Consider the following 15174-nt stretch of genomic DNA (forward strand, 5'->3'; position numbering starts at 1 on the left):
CAGTTTCAAAATAATGGCAGGAAACACCTAATGGAAGGAAGTCTGAGATTTTATTTTAATTGACCACATACCATATTTAATACCTGGCTGGAGCAGATCAGCAGAGCAAGGGACAGTACAACAGCAGCTCTGCAGCACTCAGGGCTTCTATTCAGTGCCAGCAAGTCTGATCCAGATAATGCACAGCAAAAACTGGCAACAGCACAACGCAGTACAAACTCCGCATTAAAAACGCAACAAAGTAAGTGATACCTGCACTCCAGGTGCTCCAATTCCCTTACTGGTCATGAAAGATTCACGAGTGAATATGTAATTGCATAAGCCTTTGTAAGGGAGGATTGTCAGTACACACAACTTGATCTTCAGCATTCACTTAACAGGTTAGAAATAAGATGCATTTAAAAGAAACTCGCTACTTAACAGTAGCAATGGTGAGTAGTTTTATGAGCCAAGTGATTCAGCACTTAGCAGTGGCTCTTATTACCGCCAGCCATTTGCGCAGCCATGACCATGCTTACCTGCAGCTGGTTTTCTGTTAGAACTAATTCAGTAAGGCTTTCGCAGTCTCCAATTGAATCTGTTAGTTGAATAAGTTTGTTCTGATCAACCTTCAAAATGGAGAGCCGCCTCAATTTTCCTGCACAGAAAGAATTAACACATCTGTTTAGCTTAGTATCCTCCAATACCTGCTTTAATTACTGAAAATGATTCTGCTGCAAAACTTTTAGAAATCTTCTAACATAATTAAATTTTTTTTCAGGTAAAAATAGAATTCAAGCACTGCCTCACTTGGCGCTTGCGCTATTTTTGCAAGTTTATAACATCACTGAATTCTTACTGAATGTAAATATTCATATCCGATATTCAAGCATATTATATTGTATTGAAGTTGCAATCTGAATGGTACCCCATGTAAATGTCAAGGACATGTCTACCCAAAGGCCTATAAACAGGAGAAGATTATCTGGGTTGGTTTTTTTTTCCCCTCAATTATACAATGTTTATTAATAAGGAAGTGCTCAGATCACCTATGCCTACTCAACCACAGTAAGAAAGGCTTGCACTGAAGCGACAGCCCAAGCCCAAACAGGATTGAGGTCTCTTTGTCCTAATAGAGAACCCAGTTAGTCAGACATGAAACCCAAGTGTATTTTTTTAGAATAGAAGACAAGCTTCTTTGAAGGTCTTCTCCCCAGGAAGGACAAAACACTATTTCAGAGCAGAAAGTTCACCTTATTCTGCTCCTTTCTACCAGAATGGTCTTTAGCGCAAAGCAGAGCTGATCCGGGGAAGAGCCCAAGACAGAGAATTCAGGGGACATCACTAGCTGCTGACACCTCCCTGCCCACCCCCACGTGGTCCAAAATAGCTGTAATAGGATGGCACATCATATTCGCTGATGATGCTAAATCATGAAGAGACGGCTGATACAGAGAAAGGCAGCAGGTGCAGAGCTCCGCACCTGGGTGGAATAAAGCTTCCTCACCGGGAGGTGGTGCACCACTGACACAGGCTGCCTGGGGGTGCTAGAGCCACCTCCATTAGGGGCTTTAGAGCCTTCGTGAGACACAGCCACTGCTGATGTGGCACGCTGGTGTTGGTGAAAGCCCTGCTTCGAGAGTGCTACAGATCCACTAGCCCAACCAAGGATTCAGTGATCAGCTGAGCTCCTCCCAGGAGCTTCCACAGAGACCAGCGATAATCACTTCAACCACAATAACAGATTTTCTTCATTTTGCATAGTAAGTTCCAATATTACACAAAAAGTAGCAAATTTTTTGCCTTTGTAACAAAATCACATCCACAAAATGTTACAAAATGCATGTGCAAACTAAGCCTGGCCTGAAATAGCCCAGCTCTCTGCAATCTCCTTCCCCAGCAAAGGATTTCCATTTAACAGGCTTCTCGAGAAGCAGGAGCTCCTCTTATTCCTCTTATTCACCAGCTGGTGTTACAGACAAGCTCCCCTCTGTCAGGCTGGTGTACAACAACTGTACTGGCCAGAGAGAGCTGCCACAACTCTCCACCAAACCCACCTGAGTCAACTGTAGGACCCACAACAGTCACCCCACTCCCCCAAGTTTAACTTCTAGAAAAACATTTATCTTTTCTTAGGCTCTATTCTTTTCCACATTCACAAGTCCTCCTTCCCTACACCTTTATTTAAAAAAAAAAAAAAAAAAATTCCTGGCAAGAAGGCGGCACACTTTTGCAATGTGAAACTCTCCAGCAAAACAAGTGATGAGTAGTAGAGAAACAACGCCTTGCCGACTATTTGTCACAACTACAGCAGGGGTACAAACATTTACCTGAAAAAAGGCACTGGTAATGCTTCAGATAACATTCCTCAGTTATTAAACCTGTTTTAAGGCGTCAGACACAGAAAGGTTGTAGTTTGGATCCTCATGGGTGAGGAGTAAGTGGGCTGAAGTTGGAACAGCCTTCCACTGGCTTCAGTATAGGATTAATCACGTTGTCCAATTGAAGATAATTACACATCCCCACGAAAAAGGAAGCCTTTTTTGTAGTGATACTGTCAGTCACTCTTATCAAGTGACCTACAGTATGCTACAAGCTAGAATTTTACAATGTTAAAGAGTTATAACGGTGACACGGACGCAGTAGGAACAGAGAGGATATATTAACTTTTATTTTGTTTGGGTAGGTATCAAGTGAAGGCCAAAAAAGGATTATGAGCTAGTCATTATGCAGACAATTAAAATGCGAAATTAATAGAGCTACGCACTTCATACTAAGCAAAAAAAAAAAAGCTGAGACAAGCTCATCTCTTGCACAAAAAGACTTCAAAAGACTTGAAAACAAACAACTTCCAATTTATGGTGGATTAAATGGTTCTGTGTGATAGCATTCACCTTGTACTTACCAATGCCATCAGGTAGGACCTGAAGTAAATTCTGAGAAACAAGCAAGTCTGTTAAAGAAGTCAGACCACTAATTTCTTCAGGAAGGCATTCCAATTTATTTTCAGAAACATCCAGACAAAGCAGGTTTTTCAGGTTTCCTACTTCCTGCGATACAAGACAAAAAATTTAAGTCATGCCCAAACACGTAACAAAGCAATTTGAAAAATGTACCAACGCAATGAAATTCCAGAAAGAAAAACAATTCTCTGTATGACCTCTAAATTGGCCATTGTTTGTATGACCTCTAAATGCCTAAAAAAAAAAAATAAAATAAAATAATTACGTTCTACATATGATAAACCAACCAAGTGATTCAGTCACGGTTTCTTATTCTAACTATTAAGACTGGCTTCAGTAGTCAGACAAGGTATGCTGAGCACACCCAGGCAAGCACCAGCCAAAACTGGAGTTTTCCTCAAGTCAAGACTGCAAAGTTGTTTTTTCAGAACTCCAGATTATCAACCTCCACGTAATTAAAGTCTGCCCCTCCCAATTAACCCTAGGCAAATTAGGATTAGTTTCTCCTGGCTGATACAGCAACATGCCGTGACATCTAGGGATATAATATCTTCACATCTCTCAACTGCAACAAACGTAGAAATAGGAATTGGGAGTGTTGCTCTAGCAAGCATATTTGAACTGCCAAGTTATACTGCCATCACCTACAGTTATTAATGATTACTTAATTTTTTTTTTTACAATGGTAATCTGCCAATTAGCTTAGAAGTTTGACAGAGAAATACCTTTGCCTCTATTAGCCATCAGAGCACCCTCCCATTCCCCATGTACACAGACACCCCTATACACGCTCTAGAATAGTTCTCATTTTAGTCATCCAAATCATCTTTCGGAGAACAGAACGTCTGGGGCAGAAGCGTCCTCTACTTTTACATATATGAAATTTTTATACACTGACAGCCTTGATCCTAACTCACAAGATCAGTCCTTTTATTTTGGAAATGTTTGCCTCTCAAGAGGATCTTTCATTAAATGCAAACACACACCCTTTATCCTACAAGTTCATCTTTTGGACATTAAACAAAATACACAATAGTGGCCAGCTTCAATAAAAGCAGCTGCTGAAGTCACACTTGACCTTTTATGAATGATTATCAGTGTTTAACTACATCTACTTAAAAAATTATCAGGCGAAGCCAACAACAACAAAGTCAACAAAGCCAAGTAAACTGTAACTGATTTCCAAGTTACATTGTTGACAATGAGATCAATACAGCAAATAACAGCAACCTGCATGAGCAAAAGGGGAAAACAAGTTTTAACTTGGCTCTAAAGAAAAAAAAGAGGTAAAAGAAACCATCGCACACGTTATTACTGTTCTTAAGAACGGGAATTTAGAGTGCTGTAAGCTTTAAATGCTAAGGCCCCTCATCCCATGACTGATGTCAGATGGGGGATTTGCCTGCATAAATCAAAATTTCTATTTATGGCAACAGTTCTGTCTTTGTACTTCTCCCAAACACTGTATTTGAATGGAAGATCATCATTGTAAAAACACAAGGACTCATCCTCAAAACTGTCAAAACGGCAACTCAGATAGATACAAAACTTCAGCCAATTAGTGGGTCCCTGATCATTGGGCCAGAACTGTAAACAGAGGATGTGTCATCCTATAAACTGAACAATGTGCCTATTAGGAAACAATTCCTTTGCCAAAATGTTTAAAAGAAAATGTCTGAAAACATATGATATGACATACAATCCCTTGCAGAAGAACTTATTAAGAGAAAACACTTACACATCCAAAATCAAACCCAGGCAAAATGGACTGCGAAAACTATGCAATTATAGATAACCTCCCTTTAGGCATGAATGAAAAGGTTTGCTTTTAAAAGCATCTTCAAAACAGTATCAGTGGAGCTCATCTTTACCTGAGGTATTTCGGCTAATTGGTTTCCATCCAACCAGAGGTCTTTGAGATTGAAAAGTGCACCAATTGTTTCTGGCTATAACAGAGAAAGTAATAATGTTAAGTAACACAGGAGCTTTAAGTAAAAACCAAACGGCCACCCCGTAATTATAGTCTGAGTAAACCAATTCCTACTCCAAGCACTATTTAGAAGCGCCACAGTTAAATGCAGCAAGCAAGGGTGACTGTAAGCATTTGGGAACTCCATCATACAAATTAATTGTTACAGCTTAAGAAACTATCATACTTTACCTGACATGCACTAACAAATTGCATGCACACTCTTAATCTACTGCAAATCCAACATTTAATTGAGTCATCTTAAGGGAGATGACAGATATCTTTTGGTAGATCTATCTGCCACGCAGCCCTCGACAGTTTGCCTCAGCCCCTTCCCAAAGATTCCTGCTCTCACCCTGGAAATAGCTGAGCTTTCATCTGTGCTCAGCCCATCCAGCTCCCCACAGAAGCCCGTGTCTTCATTGTAACTGCAAGTGCAGACAAGAGTTTCTGCCCTTCCGCTCCTTTCTCTTTCCATAGAAAAACTCTGTGCATTGCTTCTGTTTTCCAGAGATCAGCTGCAGTTTTTTGGGTGAAGTAATATTGTACTGAACAAGACCAAGCAGACAGGGGAAGCACCAACTCGCTACCAAAATTCATCTGTACGGATAAAAACTCTCCCTCCATACATTTTTTCCTCCTTCAATTTTGGACATCCTACGACCTACTTAATCTAAACGACACGTAAAACAAGACCAACATGCACTTTCAGTGGCATGTTCTCTTACCAAGTGATAAAGTTCATTGTTTCCTAAATCAAGTTGTTCTAGTCGCTGCAGCTGGGCAAGTGATCTGTGAGATGAGATAAGCCAAAACAAAACCACATCAGACTAAACCAACAGAAACCCCATGTATTTAAATGAGCTCATTTTACTGAAACTCGTATTTCAAATTACAATGTATTGTAGACAGACGGTTATTTTACTGCACATAGGCTATTTGCAGAAATATCTTACTGAAAAAATGATCTGGGTTGTCAGTATAACTGTATGCCCTTGAAACTTAAAACTTAGTATAGGCAATCAAATCATTATTCTTTATTTTAACCATCAGTCCCTCAGGGTGAACAATGCCATATAGTTTAGTAGAATTGGTTAGGTTTATTTTTAGGGGAAATTTACACAACTGTATAAAAATTCCCCACAGTGATCAAACGTTAACAGCATGACTCAAGACTCAATAAATCCATCATTTTTCTTCTCAAGATGATCTATCCATTTCTGAAGTATTTCATGTTGGATTTGAGGATGCAAACAGAGGGAAGCCCAAAAGGACGTAAAAGAAGTTCTCTATACATGAACGGACATGGAAGACCATCCTTCTTCAAAAGCAGTCTGTTGTAGAGTTCTTGCTTACCTTCCCCAAAGGAAATAGCACGAAAGCCAGTGACACTCGTCAGCTACATTACTGACAGTCTGAATTTTCCAGGAGCAATAAAATTGTCAACATTTGTGATAGCTTCATTCTGACATCGCATGGCAAACCCCAGATACTAATTCCTATCTTCTGACCACTGACATTTAAAGTGCCTTGTGGCTCACAGCTATAAACAGCTGCAGCCAAGGTACTGGGCAATTGACAAGAAAAAAAGGACCCCAAAGCAACTGGGGAACAGATTCTGATTAAAATAGGTTAAATCTTTTACAGTATCTATTAGATTATCTAAACAAGAAGAATAAGAGTCACCAAGACTCTTGCAAGAAGCAGCCAGGTAGGGAAAGGAAGGAAACTCCTTCACTAGCGAAAGAAGAGGCTTCTTCCAGGCAGCCAAAAAAGGATCCCCAAACTGTAAGATACACAGTTAATCTTACAAAAGACCAGCGATTCCTCTGATGCAGACAGTGTAGAGACATCTAGATACGTTCTCCCCCCCACAAAAAAGCCACCGTGGGTGGAGTCAGACTTCAGACATCAGCAAGCCTAGTTTGTCACCGAGGCTTCGATCTCCAGGTTTTGGAAGCTTTTGGTTCCTGAGCCCCCAACATGAATGCTGATTTAAATACTCTGAAGTTCTAGAGTTGAAATCTCCGAGACTCCATTACCCTGCTTTCCCTATTATCCTACTTTCATGGCATTTCAGCATGAGAACAACCCAAACCACCCCTCCCGCTGCCGATGCCCTCATTCAATGTGTGCAGGAAGAAACATTTGGTGCTGCTGTGTTTTATAGTTACATAGAGCAAAAGCAATGGACACAGACTGCAGGCTCCTCCTGTAAGCCAAGTACAATTAGAAGTAATGGATATAACTAGGTGTTGCTAAAACAAAGCTGTACCTCATAAATGTTGTCAACAGCACCAAGTATTTTTTCCTAGCTGTCATTCAGTTTCATATGTTAACACATCTTAAGAATAAGAACATTTTATGTTAATATAATCAAACACATTAAACGTCACTTACTCTGGTAAATATGTCAGCAAATTTTCTCTAAGTTCCAGTGAAGCCAGGTTATAAAGACTAAAAAAAAAAAACAAACAACCACATTTTAATGCAATCTTACTTTATTTTCCAGGTTTTCAGGAGAGGTGTGTGCTTACACAGTTTAAAACAAAATTTTAAAATTGCTGTGAGTTGATTTTTTTTGTTGTTTTGATTCAATCAGACCATCATGTGAAAGGCAGCATACAAAGGCTGGAAGTTTTTGCTTGTTTCTCCTTAAACTGAAAGTAGTTAACACTGAAGCTAGAAAGTAAAGAGAAAAGCCACAAATTTCTATTTGTTAAAAGGCCATAATGGCAAGTTACTGAAGAGAGCATAGTTGTATGAATTGCATTTACTTACTCGCTTTCAGAATCTGGCGTGGGCTACCAAAGTTACAGAGCATCAGGTAAAACCATCACCGCTCTAACGACGGCATGCTCATTACTGTAAGTGACATTACGCTTCTAAGCGGCTCACTTACTCCATATCCCAGGCTTTTACTAACATCACCATAGCAACATTCAGATTTTTTTTCAGGGGTTTATTTATGACTAAATGGAACACAAGGAGTCAGACATTATCCCAACACTATAATCTGCTCTAATCCTCCAGCATCCCAGGGAAAAATAAAAATCAAATATGGTGACTGCAAGTAAGTAGTTCCCTGCACCAGAATATGTTCTGTCCTGGGGTGCAGGGGAGGGGGACAGAGTGCTAGGCCTTAAACAAAATCTAGATTAAAAAAGGAATTCTACTAAATTTGAAATGCATGTTAAATCTAAACCCAAAATTTTTTTGTACGTACACCTTAGGAAAAAAACCAACAAGCTCGTGTACTCAGACCACTTAAAATTGAAATATTTGTTTTCACTTCAAACAACACACACATACTGAATTACAGGATCATTAGTTATCCCCAGTAAAAAAGCAGCTGATAACCTGAATAAAACTAAAGAATAACCTTCATATTGCAACTCCGATACAGCTATCCTAAGTAGGGAAAGCAACATAACTGACGTAATGAACTATTAAAGGGAAAAGATTTTTCACGGATTGACTTTGGATGGTATCTAAAAGATATATCCTTATTTCAAGCAATGATTTCATACTGCACTCAAAATAGTGAATTAAATCTCACAGGAGCTTTGATTATGGTCTGAATAGTACTCCCCAGCTTTTGAAACAAGCACATTTTACCCAATGGGTTCTGCATTCCTTCAGAAGACACAGCATATAGCACATAGGTGAAGATATTTTAATAGAAGCCTATTACAAATTCAATTAAAAGATAAGTGAGAATAATTCAGCTCCTGCCACTCAAAATCATTTGACAGAAATGAGGTAGTAAGGAAGCCTTCATTCCAACGACACAAGAGAAAACTCTCACATAACAATTTCAACACTATAAAACACAAGTCAAGGTGGGATGTGGTATCCGACATCCTCACGTAAACCAAACCAGTGGAGGTGGGGAGGGAAGAGGTGATGGAGAACCGTTGTTCCCTGAGAGAAACGTGAGTCTGCTCTTACTCACATTTCCGCCCACAGACTGCCATTACATTTTTGTTTACAGGTTTTCCAGAAACCTATTCCAATCTTCCTTCGAATTTCGCACTTTCTCTTCAGGCTCATATTAGGTGAGACCCATGATTCACTTTTATCAAGAGAATACAAAAAGGATGCACACACCGCCAAGCTGCCTTGCAATCTTGTGTTTACAGATCACCCCGCATCTACTTATCTCCCTCCCCATCATGTTGAAGTGTCAATGAGTAAAATGGTGCAATCTCTTAATTTCTCTTCTTACATCAGACACCACTTTGGCTGTGGTTAAAAAGAAATCTTTGTCAGCAGAACCACGTTCAACAGCAAGAACTTGGGAACCACCATCTTAACCAGCCTCATCATATCACTAAACTGGGGCAGGCCAGCGAACCAGCTCAGGAAATTGATCCTGCTTAAAACTAACCCAGCAAAAAAGAGTAACACAGATCCCTAATCCAACGTAGAATAAATCCCCTTAAACACCTGGGCCAGTACAAATGTCAAGGTGGTGCAAGGAAGGTATCTGGACTGCCCAAGCCAGAAGCACTATGAGGACTTCCTGGGTAGCCGTGCTCTCATGGGAACCCACCAACAGCCAGCTCTGCATCCAACCGCATACCCTACATCTCGGACACCAACAGTGGCCGATCGCAGTCCCAGGCTAGGTTCTCTTTTTATGGGAGCCAACTACCTATGGGATTACATTTTCATCCCTAATGATGCAGCTTTCTGCAGGAGAAATGCTTTACTCTACAGCTCTTCTCATCCACAGCATGCTCACAACTATAACTCTACCCTGGAACAAAATCAAAGGTGCTACCCTCCACCCCTTTAATCTAGCCTTTCTACTTCTTCCAAGGTCTTGAGTCCAAACCCAATGTAAGGGGACCCCAACGGGCAAAATGAAGCTTCCCACCAAGTAACGTAAAATAGAGACTAAGTCTATGAAGTTTATACCAGCAAAGCTGCCCCATTAGACTGAAGTGTTGTTTAAAGTGCACCTGAAAGAGAGGAAATTTTTGACTCATTATTCTTAAGTTTTGACTAGTTGCAGAAGCGGCTCCCAGTAAACCTATGTGCTACAATTTAAGATGGGAAAATGTGACAGTTATCATATAAAATAGCATCATATAAAAGGCATGCTGATGTACTGAAGCACCAATCTCTGACACATTACAGAGATATAGCTTCTCCTTAAATTTACTAAAAGGTTCTTAGCACATGGTATGTTCACTAACATTTTTCTGTTTTTAAGGTATGTTAAGAAACAGGATTTTTAGTCATTTGTAAGAAAAATCCAAAGTTTCTTGCTATTTTTCAAATATGTTTTCTGATTTAATAACATCTTTAACTAGATCAGGTTGCTCAGATTGCTTCATCATGTGTACTAGAAGATGAAAAGAATGTGAGATCAAGAATTGAGAACAAAACTGATAGCAACAAAGTAGTCTGTAAATGCTGGAAGTGCCTTTCCTGAGCATTCCTGCCAGGGTTTGAGAGAGAAACTCACGATCCAACATAGTCTACAGATAGGGAATACCACAAATACTCCTTCATGTCAATCGCAGCGGTCTCCTCCAAAATAAAGGTAAGACTAGAACCAGCCACTAAGATCAGAACCAAAGGATGTTGTTGCTGTTCTTCCAAAGCAAGTCAGTTTTTCTTTGGATTAGTTACAAAGGGATTATTAGTAGTACAAAATAACCATTTCAAAAGCAGACGAGACTCTGGACAACAGCAACTCACTGCAATAGGTAAAACAACATCAACTGCAGTTAAAAAAAAAAAAAAAAGGACAGAGAGACATGTTCGCTAGTTACCTTGGATGAAATTACATTTTATTTTCAGCATACCACATGCATTAAATATACTCTGTCTTGTAAAGTTAAAAAATACAAAACTGAGATGAGTTATCCTAGCGCTTTAACTTCATCAGGGAAAGCTGCATCATTCCGCTATTCCAGGCACAGAAAGTCAGCTTTAAGGGTGACAATGGACAACACCATATATCCCATTTTTATCCCTGTCCTGTTTTTATCCCAGTCGCTGCAACGGGACAGGCAGCACCCAAGTCCTTGAGGTACACCAGCAAAGGCTTCTAAGGAAAGCACTGGGAAGTACAGTAAGATAAATGCTATTTTCTTGTGAACGTGAAGTTAAAAATACAAAGGTGGAGAGAGAAATGTAGAAAAAGCTAGTAGAAAATGAAGATAAATTATAAAAGGACTAATATAAAAACTAAAGGTATTTAGTCAATAAGAACTGGACAACAGCCTTCTCTTACTTGAGTAATACAAGTCACACATTTTGACCTTATGTCAGGAGGACCATACAGCTGAGCATGCAGGACAAGAAGTCAGGCTTTTGGAAACAAGGAAGCAAAGATGGAAGAGATGAAGATCTAAAGCACATGCAGAAATGCATGGCCCCATCTGTACCCTTTCCAGCAAGTTTTATCTGGTTAGGGGAATGTAAAATCCCAAATGTAGTTTTTCCTCACGTTTGTACAGACTGCAAAAAGAAGGGAATGACAGGAGAATGGGCATGGTCCCCATATTTATACAGAACAAGGGAGGGTCCTACACAATAAGGATGGCTAGCTAAGGTGAGAAGACAGTACAGATCCTGAATTTGGTCTGGTATTACATTTTTTATGCAGCAGTAGCGATGGCTACAGAACACAGTCTAAGGATGCAGCATACAGAAATGAGATTTGAAGTCCACATTCTGGCTATTTCCACCAGTTCCAAAGGACTTCGTTTCGCTGGGCCAGCATCTGAAGATCACTGTTACTTTGATAATGCCTGCCTCTGCATCTCTACAAAGCATGTATACTTTGAAACATTCATCATGACACTAGACTGGGAAGGGAGGGAGTTTAAACCAGGCAGCTCATTTTCCTTTTTGTGCAGAAAAGGAACATGCCGGGTTTCTTTTCTATCAAGGGTCTTCCAAGAGATGAGAAGGTAACTGCGGTACTCTGACAGCAGCACACAAAATGCATGAAACTCACCATATTTAAATATATTACATCCCATCACCACTGCCCAAATAAAACTATAAGTAACATGTATGACCCTACCCCAGGACACAGCAGTTAGGTGACCAGTCACTCATCTGACAGGATCCTATTAAGCTACTCCCATCCCATAAAGCTTCTAGCTACATACCAACAATTCATTGAGAACCTGATGTTTAGCAGCATTTTCCCCCAAGGAAATGACAAGGTTAATCAGTCACTAGCCAGCTCTCAAAATGCCACTTACTCAGACCATAAGTATTTGAAGGTACAGCATGTTCCTTTGGGACAGGGTCCTGTTCCAAGTTACTCCCAAAAGAAGCCTCTTTATTTCACCCTCTCTTCATTGACTGTATCATTGACTGCAGAAGGAGCCTGAAAACATCAGTCTCCAAACTCCCAACTCCTACACCAGTCAAATCCTGGGCTGCATCAAAAGAAGCGTGGCCAGCAGATCCAGAGAGGTGATTCTGCCCCTCTAGTCCGCTCTGGTGAGACCTCACCTGGAGTACTGCGTCCAGCTCTGGAGCCCTCAGCATAGGAAAGACATGGACCTGTTGGAGCAGGTCCAGAGGAGGGCCATGAAGATGATTCAAAGGGCTGGAGCACCTCTGCTATGAGGACAGGCTGAGAGAGTTGGGGTTGTTCAGCCTCGAGAAGGTTCCAGGGAGACCTTATAGCAGCCTTTCAAAATATAAAGGGGGCTTATAAGAAGGATGGAGAGAGACTTTTTACCAGGGCCTGTAGTGACAGGACAGGGGGCAATGGTTTTAAATTGAAGGAGGGTAGGTTTAGGTTGGGTATAAGGAAGATATTTTTTATGGCGTGGGTGGTGAGACACTGAAACAGGTTGCCCAGGGAAGCTGTGGATGCCCCATCCCTGTAAGTGTTCAAGGTCAGGTTGGATGGGGCTTTGAGCAATGGGATCTAATGAAAGATGTCTCTGTCCACAACTGGAGGGTTGGATTAGATATCTTCGAAGGTCCCTTCCAACCCAAACCATTCTATGATTCTATGAAATTGGGTGCTTAAACTTGAGTGGTTTCAAGAACTTCTGTAAGACGCACCCCTTTCCAGAATTAATTACCACTTCAGTTCTTCCCTGTGTCTGCCTTATTTCACCCACACACCATTACTATACCTGCCAGCACCATATCCTTCCTCGGTGTCTGAAGAACCAGCTCCATGTGGATTTTTTTGGTGTAATGACACTTCCAATGCAACAAAAGCAACAGTAGCCTCATATGGAAGGATTATGCTTCTTGAATTTCCTAGGACTGCATTAACATATAACCACGTAGTTCGTGGTCTATACAGTCCTAGTATGCATTTTGTCCTCATTTTTAAAACGTTCAACATTAAATGCTTATTTTTCTTCTAACTACTGCATAATGCTGGCATACAACTAGACAAAGTTACCATGAAAGAACCTTAAAATTCATATCCATTATATGATAACCTACAAATAGTACAGAATTGCAGCCAGTTTCTTTTTTTCAAGAAGATTATTTCTCCCAAAACTCTAGCTTAAGCTTAAAGCATTTATATTTTTTCAAACGTCAGCTTTAACCAGCCTCCTCCCCCTTTGGTTACACTTTGGTTATGAAAACCTGTTTTACAGTGTGAATGATAAAGAGCAGCACTAATGAATTTTTGTAAAATTAATCCGATAGAATTTAAAGAGAGAGACCTTAAGCCCACACCATCCAACAGGGGAGAGCAATTTTTTGCAAATTCTTAGCTACTGAATCGCAGAAATTCTCACATGAGCCAGAAATTACAGGAAGTATTAATTTCCTAAATAAGTGCACTTAGCCATTTCAAAGCAAACTATCTTCACACATGTGAAGTCCTATAGTTTTACCTTGGAATGCAAGGGTTGCTGTTAAAACAACTGCAAAGCAAGGTAACTAGATTTAGTTTTGATGAAACTGTTATTATGTCTCACCACTATTGTTAAAGGCCATTCTTCTGGAAGCCATCTCCGAGAGCATTCCCCCTTCTCCTTTTTGGAGGCAAAGCAACTTGAGGTATCTTGCGTCTAAATTAAACACAACTCTTTCCTCTCAAGTTTAGGTCTATAGTGTGCAAAGGAAAAGCACATGGGTCTTTCCTTAGCAGTCCACTTCTGGAGCTTGACAAGCAGGACAGTACTTGAGTAAGAGCAATTCCAGTAAGAAAATCTGAAAGTAAGGATTATGTTCCTCATACTTGCAATTTTCTACAGAGCTGGGAAGAGTGAATACAAATTATGGGGGGAAAACACTCTTTCCTTGGACGACTGATTTTAAATAGGCACAAAAGAAAGTGAAGTTGATAATTTTGTCATCCTAGACTTAAAGGACAAAGACATTGAAAGCCAGAGGAAGAGCATTTGCATAGTTGATTGTCAACTGTCAATATCATTAATTGGCTGGTAAAAAGCTACAGATCTTCCACAAGTGATAACAGAAGGATAAAAAACATTAGTATCTTATCAGCCACTAACTGGAGGAAAGACTGAACAGACGGCCAGTAGTACAAGTCACATCCAAATTTTAAAAACAAAGGAAAGTTCTACAGTTTATGGCCAAGGAATTCCCTAAATATGTGACAGAGGTAGTCCAAGCTGCTAATTAAGACTAGTTTTCTAAATAAGCTTGATTTTCAAGTTGCTGAGATCAGTTCTACTCTCTCTCTCCCCCACACAGCAACAAGCATGGTCCAAAAAAACAGACAGGAACGCTGAACTCCCTATGACCTTCAAAAGGCATCATTAAGAAGAAGAGAGAGAGATTCATAATTACAGCTCAGCCTGTTCACTTCTGAATGCTTTAACTGAACATTCTCCAATTTGCTTATCAAGATCACTGAAACAGGTTGGAGAGGCTAAGCCAATTCACTATTACAACAAGGTTTCATTTTCAAATTTTCTTCCATTCCACTCATGCAACGTCAATCTTTAATGACTTAAATAAAAAATGGAATTTTTTTATTTCAAAAAAAATATTGCTAAATATGTCTTAAATATTTCTTCCTTGTGTAACATACAAGATGGAACATCTCTTATTTAAAGGCCAGATTGCACCGTGTTCACTATTACATTGTAAAACAGTGTTCCTGAAATAAACTTTCAAGTTATTTAACATTCAGTTTTGGCATTTAGCAAACAGCTGTGATTAACACTGAATGCTCTACCTACTCAAACTCTGTAAATATTACTTGCTGTACTAAATTCAGATAAGCCAGAGTGAGAGCTTTTAACACTATTTATATCAGCCTAGGCAGACCACCTACAG

General features: G+C 39.9%; 1 protein-coding gene across 1 annotated transcript in view; it reads right to left on the bottom strand.

Annotated features, from left to right (window-relative positions):
* The window catches only part of LRRC1 (leucine rich repeat containing 1), a 71866-nt gene that overhangs the window by 15273 nt on the left and 41419 nt on the right, over positions 1-15174 (bottom strand). Inside the window, exons 5-9 of the mRNA XM_054195310.1 lie at positions 7312-7368; positions 5640-5703; positions 4814-4888; positions 2885-3029; positions 519-637 (exon numbers count right to left, since the gene is read on the bottom strand). Coding sequence (XP_054051285.1) covers positions 519-637; positions 2885-3029; positions 4814-4888; positions 5640-5703; positions 7312-7368 — 460 coding nt within the window. The remainder of the gene's footprint in view (positions 1-518; positions 638-2884; positions 3030-4813; positions 4889-5639; positions 5704-7311; positions 7369-15174) is intronic.

This window comes from Rissa tridactyla, chromosome 3, assembly GCF_028500815.1.
Source record: "Rissa tridactyla isolate bRisTri1 chromosome 3, bRisTri1.patW.cur.20221130, whole genome shotgun sequence".
NCBI classification, from domain to species: domain Eukaryota; kingdom Metazoa; phylum Chordata; class Aves; order Charadriiformes; family Laridae; genus Rissa; species Rissa tridactyla.